Genomic DNA, 18,327 nt, shown 5'->3' on the forward strand with positions numbered 1-18,327 from the left:
AAGTAATAATAGATGCACAGCTATTGGCAGGGGGACAGAATACCTGTTTCTGAATGAGTTCTTGGCCCCTTTCTGGGTTCATGTGGACCAAATTCAACTGGGGAGATACTGATCTTCGAAATGGATAAATATCACGGACATAGGTCTGAAGTGGAATGGGGGGGAAAGAAATATATTTTACCAATAAAATAATGCAATTTTAATCACAGCAGTAATAATGAATGTTCTTTAATAGTAGCTGAATGCTGTGCTATCTGTGATTACTCATCTAATGTCTGTGCATTAAAAACAACAACACCACCTAGGTGAATCATCCATGTTTCTGACTCTAAAACTGGATGAATGCTCTTTACTCCAAAATTTTAAAATTGCAAGACAAAATATTTCTTGTAACACATCTTTTTCCAAGATGGTGCAATTTACATAGAAAAGCACAGTTGTCAATAGCAATGAAGGGGACGCGGGTGGCACTGTGGGTTAAACCACAGAGCCTAGGACTTGCCGATCAGAAGGTTGGCGGTTCGAATCCCCACAACGGAGTGAGCTCTCGTTGCTCAGTCCCTGCTCCTGCCAACCTAGCAGTTCGAAAGCACGTCAAAGTACAAGTAGATAAATAGGTACCGCTCCGGTGGGAAGGTAAACGGTGTTTCCGTGCGCTGCTCTGGTTCGCCATAAGCGGCTTAGTCATGCTGGCCACATGACCAGGAAGCAGTCTGTGGACAAACGCCGGCTCCCTCGGCCAGTAAAGCGAGATGAGCGCCGCAACCCCAGAGTCGGTCACGACTGGACCTAATGGTCAGGGGTCCCTTTACATTTACAATAGCAATGAATGCATGAAATCAGCTCACAAAACATTGTCTCACCTTATTATAATGAATAAGATTCCATCGTTTATCCATTAAGAAATAGTTGGAAGATTGGGATTCAGATATGTTAAAAAATTCCAAACACTCCTGAAATGGAAAGAAATAAGCAGCAGCTGTTATCTTTTTAGCAAATCATATAGGACGTAATTTAAAATATCTTATTTGGGTTCCAGAATACTTTTTCATTCAAGAAAGCTATCTATTTTAGACTCTAAATTCCTCCTGTGATCACATCTCATCTCTATAAACCACTGCCTGTAGAAAGGGGGATTTTAAAAACTGCATAGTTTTTCAAGAGGATGAAAGTATTTGCTTCAGATCTGAAATACTGGAGATTCTTTTTAAAAAGTTATATTAACTGATGTAATTCTGCAAGTATTTTATTGGTCATTCTTGTGAATATAAGGCACAAGTAGGGTGGTAGCTGGGAATCCCTTCATGTCCTTAAACAATTCCTTCTGCTTAGGATAAGAGCTGCCTGGTTTCAGCCATGTTGGCATGTTAATGTTGAATACAATTTTCTTTTATTTACTCTATTTCTTTGCCCCATACACTGGAGGAAATTCATGCTTTTACAAGTCCAGTCTTTACACATCTAAGTTGATACCGGGACAAATAATTCACAGAAAAATGAAGCTTCATATTTCATTACTTCCATAATACTGGTGGATTTGAAAATATAGGCATCAAAACATTGTTCTGAATTGTTTTAATAAAATAGTATTCAGACCTTTAACAGCGCTTCAAACTGAGTGTCTTCATGGACTGGTAACTGAGTTGGGATATCACATTCATTTTGCCCATGAACTACAAGGGTCTTGGTGCCTACAAAAAATATAATATAATATTGTCCTAATATAATTAGTATAATTATGTCCAATGTAATTCGTATAATTTAATGTCCTATTATACTATACCAGACTACAAAAGACCAACACTACTGGTAATATTAACCCTAGCATACATGGTTGTTAGAAAAAGAAAAAAGTACTATTTCAAAGCCACTGTTCAGTGTCTATATTTCAGTTTATATTTATATCCTGCCCTTTCTCCACAGAACCCATGTAACTGTACATGCCCCCCCATGTTATTCTCACAAGAACCCTGTGAAATATAGATGCTTTAGTTGAGATTCTTGCATTGCAGGGGGTTAGACTAGATGACCCTCAGGGTCTCTTCCAACTCTACAATTCTACAGGTAGGTTAGGCTTAGAGAGAATGATTGGCTCCAAGTCACACAGCGTGTTTCATGGCTAACTGTGACACAATGCTGGCTCTATTGTGTAGACAGCAATCTTTTGTTCAGAGACATCAACAGCTAGGAAGTGTTTGTGGTTAATATTTTATGAATTCTCAGGGGATACTCTAAGAAAAATAATAATATTTGAGAACTCGGGGGGGGGGGGGTGTTGTTAAAAAGGATGATTTTTGGATCAGTGTCTTTGTTGTTCACACTACAGCAGACACGGCTAACACAGAACTCACAAGGACATACTGTATATTGCAACCCATGGTTATTTCTGGCAGGAATCCAGCATACATGCGTTGAAGGTTGGTGAGTCTTTGTGTGTCATGCAGGACACTGCAATAAAATGTCGTTTCTGCAGATGGGTACCAGTTCTCCAAATGTTGTGGCTGATACACCTGCTCTGGTCAATCCCCCCAGTGGAGTTGGAAGAGGGTGGGGAAGTGGCCTGATCAGCCAAAGAGGGTGCCCATCACTGACCTACCAAGTCCTTTGTGGGGGCATATTTAGTTTAGTTTAGCTTTTAAATTATTATTAATAATAATTGTATTTTAAAACCCTACTTTAAATTTTAAAACTGGAAATTATTTTTTTAAGAGAATTGACTTTGAATTGTTTAATTAAAAGGAGAGCATCAAAAATAATGAGAAAGAAACACAGCAGTGCTGCAGCAGCAAAAAGTAAATATAAGAAGCAAATTCGGCTAAAAGGCCCCCGTCTATGTACTGTATAGTGAATTCCATACCAGGCATTGAGGCAGTAACCAGAAGCTTCACTTCGCATTGTTCCTTCTTCATAGTCTGTTTGAGATCCTTGAAGAATAGTCCTTCTACATATCCTACAACTTCCCACAGGAAAGTCAGAGTCGCTGAAATAGCATCCATCCCCCATTCACATGGCGTGCGCACAAAATACATGATCAGTCCCACCTATGAATCACAAAGATACAGGCTGCATTTGGCTTAGTTCTGCAAAGAGCACCAGTTAGGCACATATTAGCCCTGCTCTAGAGATCCTCAGTTTCAAAGTATAATGTATTGCACTTTGGAACTCCCTGCCTATTGAGATCAAGCAGGCGTCTTCACTGTACTCTTTTTGGCGCCTGCTATAAAACTTTCTTATTTTATAGCAGGCCTACCAGATGCTTAGAAAGCTGAGGTAATTTTAATCTATTTTAGAATTTTAACTTGTTTTCTCAGTTTTATTATTTTTCTCAATTTTATTATTTTACCTTTTCGTAAATTGCTTTGAGGATTTTTACAATCAAGCAGTGTATAAATAAAAAAATAATAATGAATGTGAAGTCCCCCTCAGGGAACACGTGTTGCTGCTTGAAAGAGCCTCTTGACTCTTCCCATCTAGTTTTCTGTATGCTGTGATTCAGTCAAGAGAAAGAGTTCTAACTTGCCCCTAGATGAGTGAGATTCATGTAGCTATGAAGACTTTGTCTGACTAGCAACAGCAGCGACCCTGTTCTTTCACAAACTTTTGAATCTTTAGTGATCATCTCTCAGTAATGTTAAATCATATTTCAGGTCCACTTTGTTTTGATTCCTGTATTTCTATTTCTTAGTAACAGGACTATGGGCATCAGAACCAACACCACAATATCAGCCAACTGTATTTTGCCTTTATTACACTTTGGGAACACCCAGCAAGTCTTTTCTTGGGTTTAGGGAGGTGCAAATCAGACCAGTGTTAACATTTTGGAGAAATGTGTAAATAATGGCTACAGTTTTGGTTCTGCAAGGGACTCAGAACAGCTTACCAAGTAATTAAATAGAATATGGGATGTCTGGGCAGGGAAGTCTCCAATGTTGAGCAGAAGTTTCCTCAGCATATACATCAACTCATCCTAGAATAAGAGCAGAATTTGCTTTTCAGCTTTATTACTTTCTTCTCAAAATTTAATTCACTTTTACTCTTTTCATCAAAAAGGATCCATTCCACAAATACATATTGTCAGGGGTTCAGGGAGAGAGGCACAGATGAGGGAGGAGACTGAGAGCGAGGGGGAAGAATCCAGGAACGAGGAGGAAGAGGATGACAATGACTTGAGGGCTTCCATGAGTCTCTCAAGTGAATCGGAGGATTCCCAAAAGGGGGCGCCCCTGGTCAGGCCAAGGGGAGCCACAGGGGGGACTCGTCAGGAGCAGGGGAGCAGCAGGGAAACCCCGAGTGGGAGTGGGAGATCGGGGCCGGCTTCCCAGCCGGAACGGAGTGAAGAGGGTGGAGTTCCCAGTGTGACACATGGAGCAGAGCAGGAAGCAGAGAGGGGAAGGAGATCGGGGCAAGACGTCCTGCCGGAAGGGGCGGAGAGTAGTACAGAGAGTAGTATAACTGTCAAGAGGAAGGTCAGGGGTAGCGAACGCGTGCCAAGTTCAAATGTGGAGGCACGCGGAAATGCGGAGAGCCCGGAGGAGGAGCCTGGTCCCAAAGCACGGAGGAGGGGGGAGCAGGCATCTGGGGACTCAGCGTCAGAAGAAAGCAGGAGGGAAGGAACCGCCGCGATTCTGATGAATTTATTAAAGGGATGGACGCTTGTTTCCAGTCCACCGTGGATGTTGATGTTGCGCGCCAACAGATGCACAGACTCAGACAAGGCAAAGCCACTGTGCGTCAGTACCATTCGCGCTTTTTTGCATTGCTGACTGTATTGGGCTGGGAGAAAGACTCCAAACCAGTGAGAGATTTGTTCTGGGAGGGACTCCACAGCTCCATAAAAGATGAATTGGCCAGGGGTGACAGACCTCAAACCCTAGCAGACGTAGTACAGAGGGCTCTTGCGATTGGAATACGACACGAAGAACGTCCTTGGCACAATGAGGAAGGTCGCCAGGTGCGTGCGCCAGCGAGGGCACCTCCTTTTATCCCCAGGGAGTTCGGCCAGGCGCATCCTTCGCCTCTAATGCGGCAGGGGGAGGAACCAATGGAGCTTGGCGGTGCTAGAGCTCAGACAGCAGCCAGAGCCCCAACGTCCGGTGCAGTCAAGGAGAAGCCTCCTAGAGGGAACAGGAAATGTTACATCTGTGATAGTGCACAGCACATGGCTAAAGAGTGTCCCCAGAGGTTCCGGAGACACACTGCAGCTTTAGCAACGGTCGCAGCAGACGTACCTCATGAGGAGCAGCTTCAGGGAAACGGCAGTGCCTGGCTGGAAGCAGAAATGCTGGGTTTCAGCCAGGCGAGTCTGTAGAGCAGTCCCCAGCGATTTTGCAGCACACAGACCCCTTAGCACCCAAGCCAGCGGTGCAGCTCACTGCAACACTCCAGTTGCCGAATGGAACCACCCTGGAAGTCCCCATTACAATCGACTCTGGGAGCAACGCGGACTTTGTGGGGGTGCAGTTCGTCAAGCAGCATCGCATAGCGCTTCTGCCAGCTACGACGCCCCTGAACGTAGTCACGGTAGATGGCAGAAAATTGCTAGGAGGGCAAGTTGTGCAACAGACGCCTCCCATGGTGATGCAGATTGGAAATCATTGAGAAGTCATTAGCTTCAACGTCACCCGCCTATCAGACACGCCTATAGTGTTAGGCATGAGCTGGCTAGAGAGACACAGTCCAGCAGTGGCGTGGTACCAGCGACAGCTCACCTTTTCCTCATCGTACTGTGCTCAACATTGCATCCAGTTCAGCCAAGGGGAGGAAGCTGGGCAGCAACTGCAACTAGGCATGGTGCAGGCAGTACCCCGCAAGTACGAGGGATTTTTGGAGGTTTTCTGCGAGAAGGAAGCTGACCAGCTACCACCCCACAGACCTTACGACTGTGCGATTGACCTGTTGCCGGGGGCGAAGCTGCCGACTGCAAAACTGTATTCCATGTCTGAAGATGAGATGCAAGAACTCAGGGAGTTCATAGAGCACAATTTGAAGCGCGGATTCATTCGGGAATCCAGAGCGGTGGGGGGCAGTCCTGTGTTTTTTGTGAAGAAAAAGGACACGCCCCAAAAGAGACTCATTGTGGACTACCGGGCCATAAACTCGATGACAAATCCCAAGGCCTTTCCCATGCCCAAGATTGACGACCTCCTAGCAACCGTGCGGAAGGGGAGGATCTTCACCAAGTTGGATTTGCGCGGAGCGTACAATCTCATACGCATGCGTGAGGGCGATGAGTGGAAGACGGCCATGTTCACGCCTCTGGGCACGTATGAATACAGAGTTATGCCTTTTGGTCTCCAAAATGGATCCCACTGCTTCCAAGCCTTTATGCATCACGTGCTAGCGGGACTCCTCTACAAAAAGTGTGTGTGCTTCCTCGACGACATCCTGATATTCTCAGAATCGCCGGAGGCTCACGAGAGAGACGTAAAGGAGGTCCTGCAGAGACTACGGGAACACAGACTCTATGCCAAGTTGGAGAAGTGCCAGTTCGATGTGACGGAGGTGGATTTCCTGGGCTACAAGCTGTCCGACAAGGGGCTGGCCATGGACAGCGCCAAGGTCCGCGCGGTGTTGGACTGGAAGAGCCCGCGCAATCGAAAGGAGGTCCAGAGGTTCATCGGTTTCGCCAACTTTTACCGCAAGTTCATCAGGGGTTTCGCGAAGGAGACAGCAGAAATCACGGACACTCTCAGTTCCAAGAAGAAGAAGTTCACTTGGACGGACCAGGCGGAGCGCTCTTTTCAGAAGCTTAAAAGCCTCTTCGCCTCCGAGGAACAGCTGCTGCACGTGAATCCTGGCAGGCCCATGCGGGTCGAGACGGACGCATCAGACAGAGCGGTAGGGGCCGTCCTTTTGCAGGAAGATCCGCAAGGGCACTGGAGGCCCTGCGCTTTCTACTCCCGGAAGCTCAGCAAGGCGGAACAGAACTACACCATCTGGGACAGGGAGTTGTTGGCCATTCACGCGGCTTTCAAAGCGTGGCGGCACTTCCTCATAGGAGCCAAGCACACCGTGCAGGTCCACACAGACCACAAGAACTTAGAGTATTGGCGCACGGCGAAGCTCCAGAGCCAGAGGCACATGCGCTGGGCGGAATTCTTCGCGGATTTCGACTTCCGAATAGAGTACATCCCGGGGGACTCCAATGTCATAGCCGATGCGCTCTCAAGGAAACCGCAATATCTCGAGGAAGTGGCAACAGTAGCAGCTAAGCACATTTTCGCACCGCAGGCGTGGGCGTGCGCTTCAGTCGCCGTCGACCTGGACGCAGTGCGACGCGCGTTGCAGACGGATCAGTTTGCACAATCCAAGATGGAAGAGCTGTGCAGAGGTACAACGAGAGACGACGAGTTCCAGATACGCGAACTCGTTAACTCGCAAGGGTGCCCTCTACGTGCCAGGGGACGATCTCCGCGCAAAGGTTCTGCACCAGTTGCACGACGCACCCAGCGTGGGCCATTTCGGCAAGGAGAAGACAGCGGAACTGGTAGCCAGGGACTTTTGGTGGCCCCAAATGCGAGGAGAGGTCGCGGATTACGTCGCCAGATGTGACACCTGTCAAAGGTCCAAGCCAGTGCACCAGAAGCCAGCCGGACTATTGGAACCGCTGGAGACGCCACTGCAACCGTGGGAGCGGGTAGCGCTGGACTTTCTTACTGATCTGCCCAGCTCCCGAGGCAAGACAGCAGTTCTGGTGGTTGTGGACATGTTCACCAAGATGGCGCACTTCATTCCTTGCGCGAAGGTGGCGACAGCGGAACAGACCGCCAAACTCTTCATCGACCACGTGTTCAAGGTGCATGGGCTGCCACGGTCCATTCTGTCCGACAGGGGGCGCCAGTTTGTTTCCAGTTTCTGGCAGAAGCTCCTAGGTATCCTGCACATCAAAATCAACCTATCGTCGGCGAGACATCCGCAGACCAACGGCCAAGCAGAGAGGGTCAACGCTATCATGCAGCAGTACCTGAGATGTTACGCCAATCAGCGACCCGCAGCTTGGGTGGATTACCTGCCGATGGCTGAGTTTGCCTACAACAACACGAAGCACGCGTCGACGGGGGTGACACCGTTCTTCGCTAACAATGGACGACATCCCAGAACCTTCCCGGGGCTCGTAACGACGGGGGAGGGGGCGCCGCAGGGGGCCGACCATTTCGCAGCAGAACTGCAAGAGGTGCACGAGGAGCTGCGGAGACATTTGGAGCTAGCTAAGCAAGCCTATAAGGTGCAGGCGGGCAAACACAGGAGGGCGGGAGAAGACATCCAGGTGGGGGACTGGGTATGGTTAGCGGCCCAAGCGGTGCCGGCCAAGTCGTTAGCTAAGAAGAAGCTAGGACACAGGCAGCTAGGGCCATACCAAGTTGAGGCCAGGATCAATCCCGTAGCGTTTCGACTGGCCCTCCCCGAAGGTTCCAGAATGCACCCGGTCTTTCATAGGTCGGTGCTCACCCCCTACAAGGTCCCACACAGATTTCAGGAGCCAGGGACGGCACCAGAACCACGCAGAGAGTCACCCAAGAGGGGGAGGTCACCTAGGGCCGAACCAATCAACGAGGTCACAGAGATTCTGGACTCGAGATGGGGGGAAGAGGGAGTAGAATATTTTCTCGCCAGAGAGGGTACCCCAGCCAGCGCCAACAGTTGGGTGCCGGACTATGCTTTGGACGAGCCTCTTCTCAAGGACGAGTTCCATGCCCTTTTCCCACACAGGCCCATGCCAGCAGAGTACTTTGACGACTGGCTTTTTACGCCCACACTTTCAGCCAGCACTTTCCGGGGGTTTTCTTCCACGGAGGAGGGAACGCCAGAGTCGAGCCCCCCCAGGGGATCGTGCTCGGGGGTGGAGACGGAACCCTCTTATTGGTGGGACGAGCAACCAGAGGAGGACTGGCGCAGGAGGTGGAGGGAGGGGCCTTGGCCAACAGCACCGGACGAAGTAACAATGGGAGAGGAGACCGAGAACACCTTGGGAGGCGACCCTGAGTTCGAGCACACATACACTGAGCTGGAAGCAGAGGAGATCGAAGTAGACGAACTGTATCCAGCATCTACCCCCGCAGAGATGCGGCTCCCAAAACCTGCGCCCGACGGGCGGGAGGAGGGAAGGGGGGGCTTCGAGGGGGGGATGGATGTCAGGGGTTCAGGGAGAGAGGCACAGATGAGGGAGGAGACTGAGAGCGAGGGGGAAGAATCCAGGAATGAGGAGGAAGAGGATGACAATGACTTGAGGGCTTCCATGAGTCTCTCAAGTGAATCGGAGGATTCCCAAAAGGGGGCGCCCCTGGTCAGGCCAAGGGGAGCCACAGGGGGGAGTCGTCAGGAGCAGGGGAGCAGCAGGGAAACCCCGAGTGGGAGTGGGAGATCGGGGCCGGCTTCCCAGCCGGAACGGAGTGAAGAGGGTGGAGTTCCCAGTGTGACACACGGAGCAGAGCAGGAAGCAGAGAGGGGAAGGAGATCGGGGCAAGACGTCCTGCCGGAAGGGGCGGAGAGTAGTACAGAGAGTAGTATAACTGTCAAGAGGAAGGTCAGGGGTAGTGGAGGCGCGCGGAAATGCGGAGAGCCCGGAGAAGGAGCCTGGTCCCAAAGCACGGAGGAGGGGGGAGCAGGCGTCTGGGGACTCAGCGTCAGGGGAAAGCAGGAGGGAAGGAACCCAGGGGGGCAGAAAGACCCTGCGGAAAAGGACAGGAAGAGGTGGACTAGCACAAGCCTCTTAAACTGGTGTAGAGGCGGGACTGATTCAGAGGGGACTTCAGCAGTCTAAGCGTAACAGACGTGGGGCTGCGCGCCTCGGCTGTGGAACAAACAATGTACTTCAATAAAGACTTTTGTAAATAAAGTGGACTTGGCGTTGGTCTCTTGTGAGCTGGGACCTGAGGCGGCCCTGACACATATGAATACCTTCTAGGATAAATTATTATACCCAACTTCCACCCCTGCCAGCTGGACAGGCTTCCCAGTCATTCACTTTCATGTTAATTAAGCTGGAAATCCATAAAACCTGGAATGAAGGTACAGCTATGTACCCTAGTCTTGTCTCAAAGTGTTCGGGGCATTTTAAAAAATAATAAATAAATGTATTTGATACTAGTATCAACACATAAAAGTTAAAACCTTCATATGAAGGTAACATTTCTCTAAGATAAATATGTTTTCAAAAGGCAGAATATGAGGTTTGACCAGGGCTTTTTTCCAGCTAGAACTCAGTTCCAACACCTCTCAGGTGGGCACCATTGTTTTTCTAAGAGAACAAGGGAGGTGTTCACGGTGAGTTCCAGCAGCTCTTTTTCTAGAAAAATAGCAATGGGTTTAACCATTCAAATTGGTCATAGCTCAGTGACAAAGAGTTGCTTATAAAACAGCTACTGAACTCCATATTTCATTAACATGTTCAAATAAACCTGAAAGCTGTGAGTTTCACTAATAAAATTATTTCCCAGAAGTTCCCCAGCCATCCTTGTTTCAAAGGTATCTTCTTATGTACCCATTGACAATATAACCCCCCCCAATCATTCAGTTTGTACAAACTTCACTCACACTCACACACTACATACGCTATGCTTCTGTTATAAATTCATAGAAAATCAACCATACATCGGATTTGCACTGTTCCACTTTTATTTTACTCCATGAAGGAAAGACTACAAAATGAGGAAGGTTTGATACAGGGCACCATAATCCCTTCACCACACCAGCACATCCACCCAGTTGCTATGCCAACCCTGATGGTCCTAGACAGAAGACCATCAAGATCACAAAGAACTTGCATATGGGAGAGGATTCAGCATGGACTGGAACAAAGGAAAATAATCAACTCTTCCCTCTGGGGGCAGGAAACTGCAAAGTCCCCTCTGTCACCTGGAAAATGACTCATGGTGAGGGGGAGAAGGGAACCAGCCAGGTGACAGGACACTCAGGTTACCACCACCACCCCTCCCTCAACCCCTCCTTTCTGTGATGTATGCATGATGTTTCTGGGGGTGGGCTTGACCTACAGGATGGGAATTTCAAAAGTTTTTATAAGGCCTTGCACACCATTTTTCTGTGTCTTTCCTCTCTCCTGCAAGTGAGGGGAGCACCCTGTTGCAACAGTTCAATAAATAACAGTTCAAACAAAGCCTACAGGCTGCTGTTTTGCTCCAAGTTATCCTGGTTGGTGTCTTTGTTTTTTTGTCCAAGGGAGCCCTCAGATTTTTCCGTTAACACAAACACATACAAGAAGTTCCACAGGTACATTAATTTTAATTGTATACTAGAAAACAGAGTCTCTACCTGTCGATTGCTGATCGTAAGTTTCTCCAGAAAGTGTCGAAGAACTGTAGAAGGATCTTCAATGAGACAGTTCCACAGGACTTGCTGAGCCACAGCACTCACTGCACAAGACAAAAGGAGAGGGCTAGTCTGGGCCCCATTTCAGGAAAAAGTAAATGTCACATGGCAATAACTAATGGTTCACATTTTTTTTTTAGCTAGGCCAGGTCCCACCTAGCCTTGTGAGTCTAAAATTGATACGGAAGGGGGGGCATGCCTTCCTTCACCCTTCTACCGGCCACCAGAGGGTCCGAGGCGATGACCTCAAGGGCTCCCAACCCCACGTGGACCCCTCAGCCCCCACACCGTTACACAAGCACCACACTCTACCCCAAGTCCCATAAATAAAGTGCCTCTCCTACACCGAACCGCTATTACGGGCGAAATAAGCCCAAATTCTTATGCCTCTTTCCCGCTCTATCTTTACTGTGGGTTGACCGTACGAAGCTGTATTCCCTATTCGTTTCAATGGCTGCGTTCCATCCAATCAGCACCATGCATTCGCTTTGCAGAGCTAGCTCAGCGAGCTCCTGCACGCCTCACTTAACCTCTCGACAAGCTACTGACGGCTCCCCGCTGGGAGAACAATGGAACCGAAACTTTTGAACTCATAAAAGTGTCAAATCTTGCTACAATGTATCTATTCTGTTTCCGATTTCAATTACCAATATAAAATGGACTAAAAGGGGCTAAAATCTTTAGAAATTCGTATAAAATCAACCACAACTCTGATTTCCTTGCTCTTGGTGCCGATCGGCTCAGTCTCTTCAGGACTCCATGACACCTCCCCTGCCTCCATGATCCCTCGAGCGAGGTGTCACGTACTCAGGAAGACCCTAATCCGGTCAAATCGCTCTGCCAAGCCTTTCCTCCGGGCAATGCCAGGTGACAGACCATGCATACATGGACCATTGTCTTCTCATCACCGGCACTCAGGAAGTGCTTATCTGCACATATCTCCAGCTCTGCATATCCCCCCTCCCTCCTCTATATGTTAATCTGGTGTAACCCAACCTCTCTTTAATGTATTCATGATGTAATCCGTGTAACCCAACCTCTCTTTAATGTATTCATGATGTAACTATGATGTATTTTGCACTGTATTCTGGGACATGGAGGGAAGTTTTAAAAGTTCATGTCACCCCTTGCCCGGGGTTCAATCTTGCCTTGAACCTGTTGCGCAATAAACTCGGATCTTCTGCAGCTTGCTCCTGTCTCCGGCTGAGCTCATTTTCTTCCGCAGGGACCCGCGGATTTAGTCCGACAAGCTGTGTGGCGGAGTAGCCCCGCACCCAGATTTTTACCGTAACAAAAATCAACTTGATTTTTTAGTTTACTTCTCTCTTCTGCACATAACCAATTCTTTTTTTAAAAAAATAATTTTTTATTAACTGGCCAATCACATCAAATTAAATCACATCATATAAATTCCAAATTACAAAGCCAAATTTTTAAATTTTGTTGGGGGAACCCATACTTCAAGATCCAAAGGGGGATTCAGATCATCTTCTTATTACTGCGTTAATGTCCAAATCAGTCCCAATCAGTCCAAACAAAGTTCATAATTCTATCCAGTCTTATCTTGGTGTTGCCACATCATATCTTGTTCATATAATTTCTCTTTTTCCTTTACGATCTCTTCTGTTAGTCTCCTTAAGCCGATAACAAGTATAATATTCCTGTGTGGATTTCCCGTTCCTCCACTAAGTCCAGATGGTTTCCATATATCTCCTTTGTAGATAACATCACTCTTTCCATCGTAAATTTTGGCATTTGTCGCTCTTAAGTCCCACCGAGAAGTTGATTCACGATATGTAAACAACTCTATTTCTCTCTTTCTCCTCCCAGACCCAAGAGCTCCAACAATGCCTCCCAAAATGGCGACGGCATTTTTTTTTTTGACTGCGTCACTCCAAAACTCTTAGCTTTCCAGCTTCATCTTGAAACATTGCTTTGGATCGAAAGTTTATCTCCACACAGCCTTAAATCCACAGCTTAAGTCCTTAATTTCTGACTCATTAGGGGAGGGGATTCTTGTTAAATCACATAGAAAAAGGAAAGGCAGGTTTTCCCCCCCCTCCCCCCTCAGTCATTTGTCATACCGTATCTTGACGTATCTTCTCATATTTTATTCTTGTCTTGTTATCAGAGATCTCTTCTGTCAGCAGTCTTTACTCCCCTTTTTCCTTGATGTATGTGCAATTAATCTCGTCCAAATTGTTTCTTTTAAAGATCATTGCAACCAGCGGCGCGAATCAGGGACGGCGTCAAGGAGTGCCGAAAATCCCACAGGAGGGCTTTGTGCCTAGTGCCCCCACCCCCACAAATTTGGGGGTAGTATAGGGCACAGCAGGCAAGGGCCATCCCCACCACAATCCTGGTGGGGTTAAGGAGGCTAATTACCCCCATCATAGCTTCCAAATTACCTCGTGTGGGTCGGAGAGATGTTATTGTCAGCCATCTTCCGATGCGCCACCTAGTGGCCCCCCGCACATAACCAATTCTTTGTATTTATTTTAAATTATGAGCCATCTGATGGCAACTGTGTTTTTACCTTTCCATGCAAAACTTAAGTTGCTTCCCAATAAAGCTCTTTAGAACAGCTGAGGCATTGCTATTCTACAACTGCTTGAAGTGGAAGTTCCACATTTGCAGTGCAATTCTATACAGGTCTACTTGGAAATATGTCCCACTAAATATAACAGAATTTACTTCTGTTATATAATACAGGACTGTTATGCTATATTAGGACTGCAGCCTTATAGTACTACATTATATAGTAATATATTTGCTATGGCAATGATCCTTCTACAATATTTTACTTTTACTTAATTACTGCTTATTTAGTGAAATATGGAACCTGGAAATAGGAAACTTTTGAATACAGTAACAGTAGTCCTAAAAACTTCAAGGAGGCAAATGCATGCTCCAGTTACAGGAATCAAGGAGGCAAATGCATGCTCCAGTTACAACATGAGAAAATGATACTTTAAATGGCTGTTATGCCCTAACAAACCATTTATGGAACCAACCATGGGATTATATAAAATTTATTCCTGTAAATTGCTTCAATTATTTTGTAGAATGCAACAAATCAATTGACCTAATTCAGGCAATAAAACAAACCCCTCTGCCTATAACAGAAAGATAAGGATTTCTCTACCAGCTAGATACTGATTTTAAGTGCTAAAAGGAGGGTGAATGCTTTAAGAGTTTTAGGCTGCAATCCTACTTTACAGATAGTCTCCTTTAAAAAAACAAACAAAAAAAACCCCTTCCTTTTTGATATGGAGGAAAGCTAACAACATAAACACCACCAGAAAATAAAAAACTCCCCCCTCTTTTTTCCACTGGTGGGGGTGAGTGTGAGGGGAGAAAGAAGAGCTTTTCAATTCTTTGTTTTTGTGGGGGGGGGGGGGTTTCCCCTCATGGATTGTTAAAGGTAAAGGTACCCCTGCCCGTACGGGCCAGTCATGACCGACTCTGGGGTTGCGTGCTCATCTCGCTTAAGAGGCCGGGAGCCAGCGCTGTCCGCAGACACTTCCGGGTCACGTGGCCAGCGTGACGAAGCTGCTCTGGCGATCCAGCACCAGTGCAGCGCACGGAAACGCCGTTACCTTCCCGCTATAAAGCGGTACCTATTTATCTACTTGCACTTAGGGGTGCTTTCGAACTGCTAGGTGGGCAGGAGCTGGGACCGAACGACGGGAACTCACCCCGCCGCGGGGATTCGAACCGCCGACCATACGATCGGCAAGTCCTAGGCACTGAGGTTTTACCCACAGCGCCACCCGCGTCCCCCCTTGGATTGTTAGCAGGCTCTGAATCAATAGCTGAGCTCTAAGTGTAAACTGCGGGAAGTAGTGGAGGACAGAGGTGCCTGGCGTGCTCTGGTCCATGGGGTCACGAAGAGTCGGACACGACTAAACGACTAAACAACAACAACAACAAAGTGTAAAGATACCAGTGAAGCTGAAAAGAGTTTGCTGGTTTGTGTGAGGGCTTGTCCTCATTTCTTATTGGTTAGGAGGGAGAGAGCAAACAAAGCAGGAGATAAGGTGCCTGCAAATTATCTGTAAGGTGCCCCCTGGGAAGCTGTTAAGTCTCCCCCTTTTGTTCACCAGTATGTTGTCTTGTTGAAACACTTATCACGATGTTATTTCAATACCGGTATTCAACGATATGGCAATTTATCGCACAGCCCAAATTACTGCACTGTCACATTCATTTTAATTATTCTAAAAACCCTTAAAACTAAAAACACCTGCTACTCCATCCTCCCGGACTTCTCCGTCTTCCATTAAGTGGACAATAGGGAGCACAGCTGCACAAATACATGCTGGGAAGACTGCCTGTGGGGGTTGGGGCACATGATGATTTGGTGTGTGCTCTGTCGTGTGTTCCTCATCTAGGGGGAAAAACAAACAGATATAGTGTAAATGGAGTCCCACTTAATAATGAGTCTGTTTCCCATAAGAAAACATTGCAAATATGGAAACAGAAACACATTCCTAAACTGCAATCTAATCCAGCACTGACTGCAAGTTAATTCAAGCATTCAAAAAGGAGAAGGGAGTTTGAAAGCATGGCGAGATCTTAAGAGCCCCCACATACATAAATTATACATAAATATAATTGAAGCTTGTCACTCCTTCGACTGAAACCATAAACAGTGGTAGCTTGGTTTAAGAACAGCCCTGTTTACGAACTATTTGGTTTACGAACTCCGCAAAACTGGAAGTAGTGTCCCAGTTTGCAAACTTTACCTTGGTCTAAGAACGGAATCCGAACGGTGGAAGGGCACCGGCGGCTGGAGGCATCCTTAGGGAAAGCGCGCCTGGGTTTAAGAATGGTTTCGGTTTAAGAACGGACTTCCGGAACAGATTAAGTTCGTAAACCGAGGTACCACTGTACCTTAGATACCTGAAGGAGCATGATCTGCTATACAGACCTGCCAGTGTGTTAAGATCTATGAGAGAAGCCCTCATGGTAAGTTACCCTACTACATAGTAAACTGAGGGATGCCTTCTTGGTGACGGTGCATCAATTATGAAATTCCCTTCCCTGAAGGGAAATCCAGCTGTTTCTGACTCCTGTGAGGCTTAGGAACCAGCTAAAGAATCACACTTTTGCTTTGGCATTTGCAGGATATTTGGGCCTGTTTATTCTTATTATTTTAGTTTTTTTCTGACTGTTGAGAGTAATGTAATATATTGATTCCTCCTGTCTTACTACATACTACATTTTATATAAGCCACTCTGGGACTGCTATCACAATACACAATGGGTTTTAAATAAAATAAAAATAAATGAAATCCCTGATTCAAGCTATAAGCAAAGCCAAATGTATGTAACAGACAAAGCAGCTCCACCAGGCTCTTCCCTCCCATCACCTGTCACCTGACAGCACCCATTCCATCAGGCTGCAGTGATTGAGGGGAGGGATTGATGGGAAGCAGAGTCATTCCTTTGGCTCTGCTGAGAAACCAGCTCCATTGGGCTCCCTCTCTGCCGGAACCAGTCATGTACGGTAACTTTAACGACTGGTCCCTGAGATGGTTTGCATTTCCTCTGGGAGGAAGAAGGTATAAATGCTTTGAATAAATACATAATCAATGCAAGAAAGAATCTATGGCATTTAACAAGACGATCAATATCCAGTCTTAAACTGCATTACCTTCAGCACTGACTGCTGAACGCACTGACCAAACTGAGCCACGGCGGAAGGAGTAGTTCCTGTGAGATGTGCTGGAGGTGCAGGATGGGCTTACAGAGAGACGGCGGGACGCCAGGTTGGCAACTTCTTCTACTGACGGAACAAATAGTAGATGTAAATTTTGGTTTCTAAATCCTAGTTCTATGCTGGTCTACTGGCCACAGTGATCCATGCGATGGTCACCTCCAGGCTTGACTACTGTAATTTGCTCTACGTGGGGCTGCCCTTGAAGCTGTCCCAGAAACTCCAGTGGGTGCAGAATGCTGCAGCGAGGCTCCTCACGGGGTCTCTGCCATGGGAGCATATTCACCCAGTGCTTTTCCAGCTGCACTGGCTCCCGGTGGAGTACAGGGTCAGATTTAAGGTGCTGCTTTTGACTTTTAAAGCCCTTCACGGCCTAGGACCCTCGTACCTACGGGACCGCCTCTCCTGGTATGCCCCACGGAGAGCCTCAAGGTCCATAAATAGCAACACCCTAGTGGTCCTGGGCCCTAAGGAAGTTAGATTAGCTTCAGCCAGAGCCAGGGCCTTTTCAACACTGGCTCTGGCCTGGTGGAACGCTCTGTCTCATGAGACCAGGGCCCTGCAGGATCTGATTTCTTTCCGCAGGGCCTGTAAAACAGAGTTGTTCTGCTTGGCCTTTGGCTTGGAGCCAATTTGATTCCCTCCCCCTCTTTCTTTTTTTCTTTTCCTTTCTCCTCCTGTGATGAGGCTACATTTTAATATTTTAATATTTCAATATTTTAATGTTGTATTTTAATTTTGTTTTTAAGTTGTATTCATTCAACTTGTTTTTCTTATTGCTTGTTAGCTGCCCTGAGCCTGGCCTTGGCTGGGGAGGGAAGGGTATAAATAAAAATTATTATTATTATTATTACTACTGTAATGACCTATCACAACAGTGAAAAACTCAAGTCAGACTTTTATTCCAAGTTGTTAACAATTGTTAGTGAACTGAATGCTTTTTAAACAGCCAGACTGCACAGAGAGAAGAAACACCATGGTGCACCTATAGCAGCAAAACCAGATGCCTTCATCTGCCCCAGCTGCAACAAGACAAGCCTCGCTCTCCAAAGCAGGCACTGTAACTCTCCGAAGGTCTGACTTCAACCCTGGAGATAAATGGATGCCAGCTGGCAACAACAGCCAGGTGGTTCCCAATCCAGATCAAGATCGCACTGAGGACAGTTCTAATCCATGGCTTCTATTGGGATTGGGCACGGCTTCTATTTGCTTCAGGAGGAAACTCCCATTGTCACCATCTTCCATATAACACCCCCCTCAGTCCTCAAACAACTGAATCT

The 18,327-nt window shown here is 47.0% G+C and overlaps 1 protein-coding gene across 1 annotated transcript in view; it reads right to left on the reverse strand.

The window, feature by feature from the left end:
- UNC80 (unc-80 subunit of NALCN channel complex) overlaps positions 1-18,327 on the reverse strand; it is a 170,247-nt gene that overhangs the window by 52,047 nt on the left and 99,873 nt on the right. The window contains 8 exon segments of the mRNA XM_077919672.1: positions 44-145; positions 864-953; positions 1,597-1,691; positions 2,858-3,041; positions 3,881-3,967; positions 11,269-11,369; positions 15,572-15,715; positions 16,985-17,116. Of these exon segments, the coding sequence (XP_077775798.1) occupies positions 44-145; positions 864-953; positions 1,597-1,691; positions 2,858-3,041; positions 3,881-3,967; positions 11,269-11,369; positions 15,572-15,715; positions 16,985-17,116 (935 nt within the window).

This window comes from Podarcis muralis, chromosome 1 (assembly GCF_964188315.1).
Source record: "Podarcis muralis chromosome 1, rPodMur119.hap1.1, whole genome shotgun sequence".
Classification (NCBI taxonomy): domain Eukaryota; kingdom Metazoa; phylum Chordata; class Lepidosauria; order Squamata; family Lacertidae; genus Podarcis; species Podarcis muralis.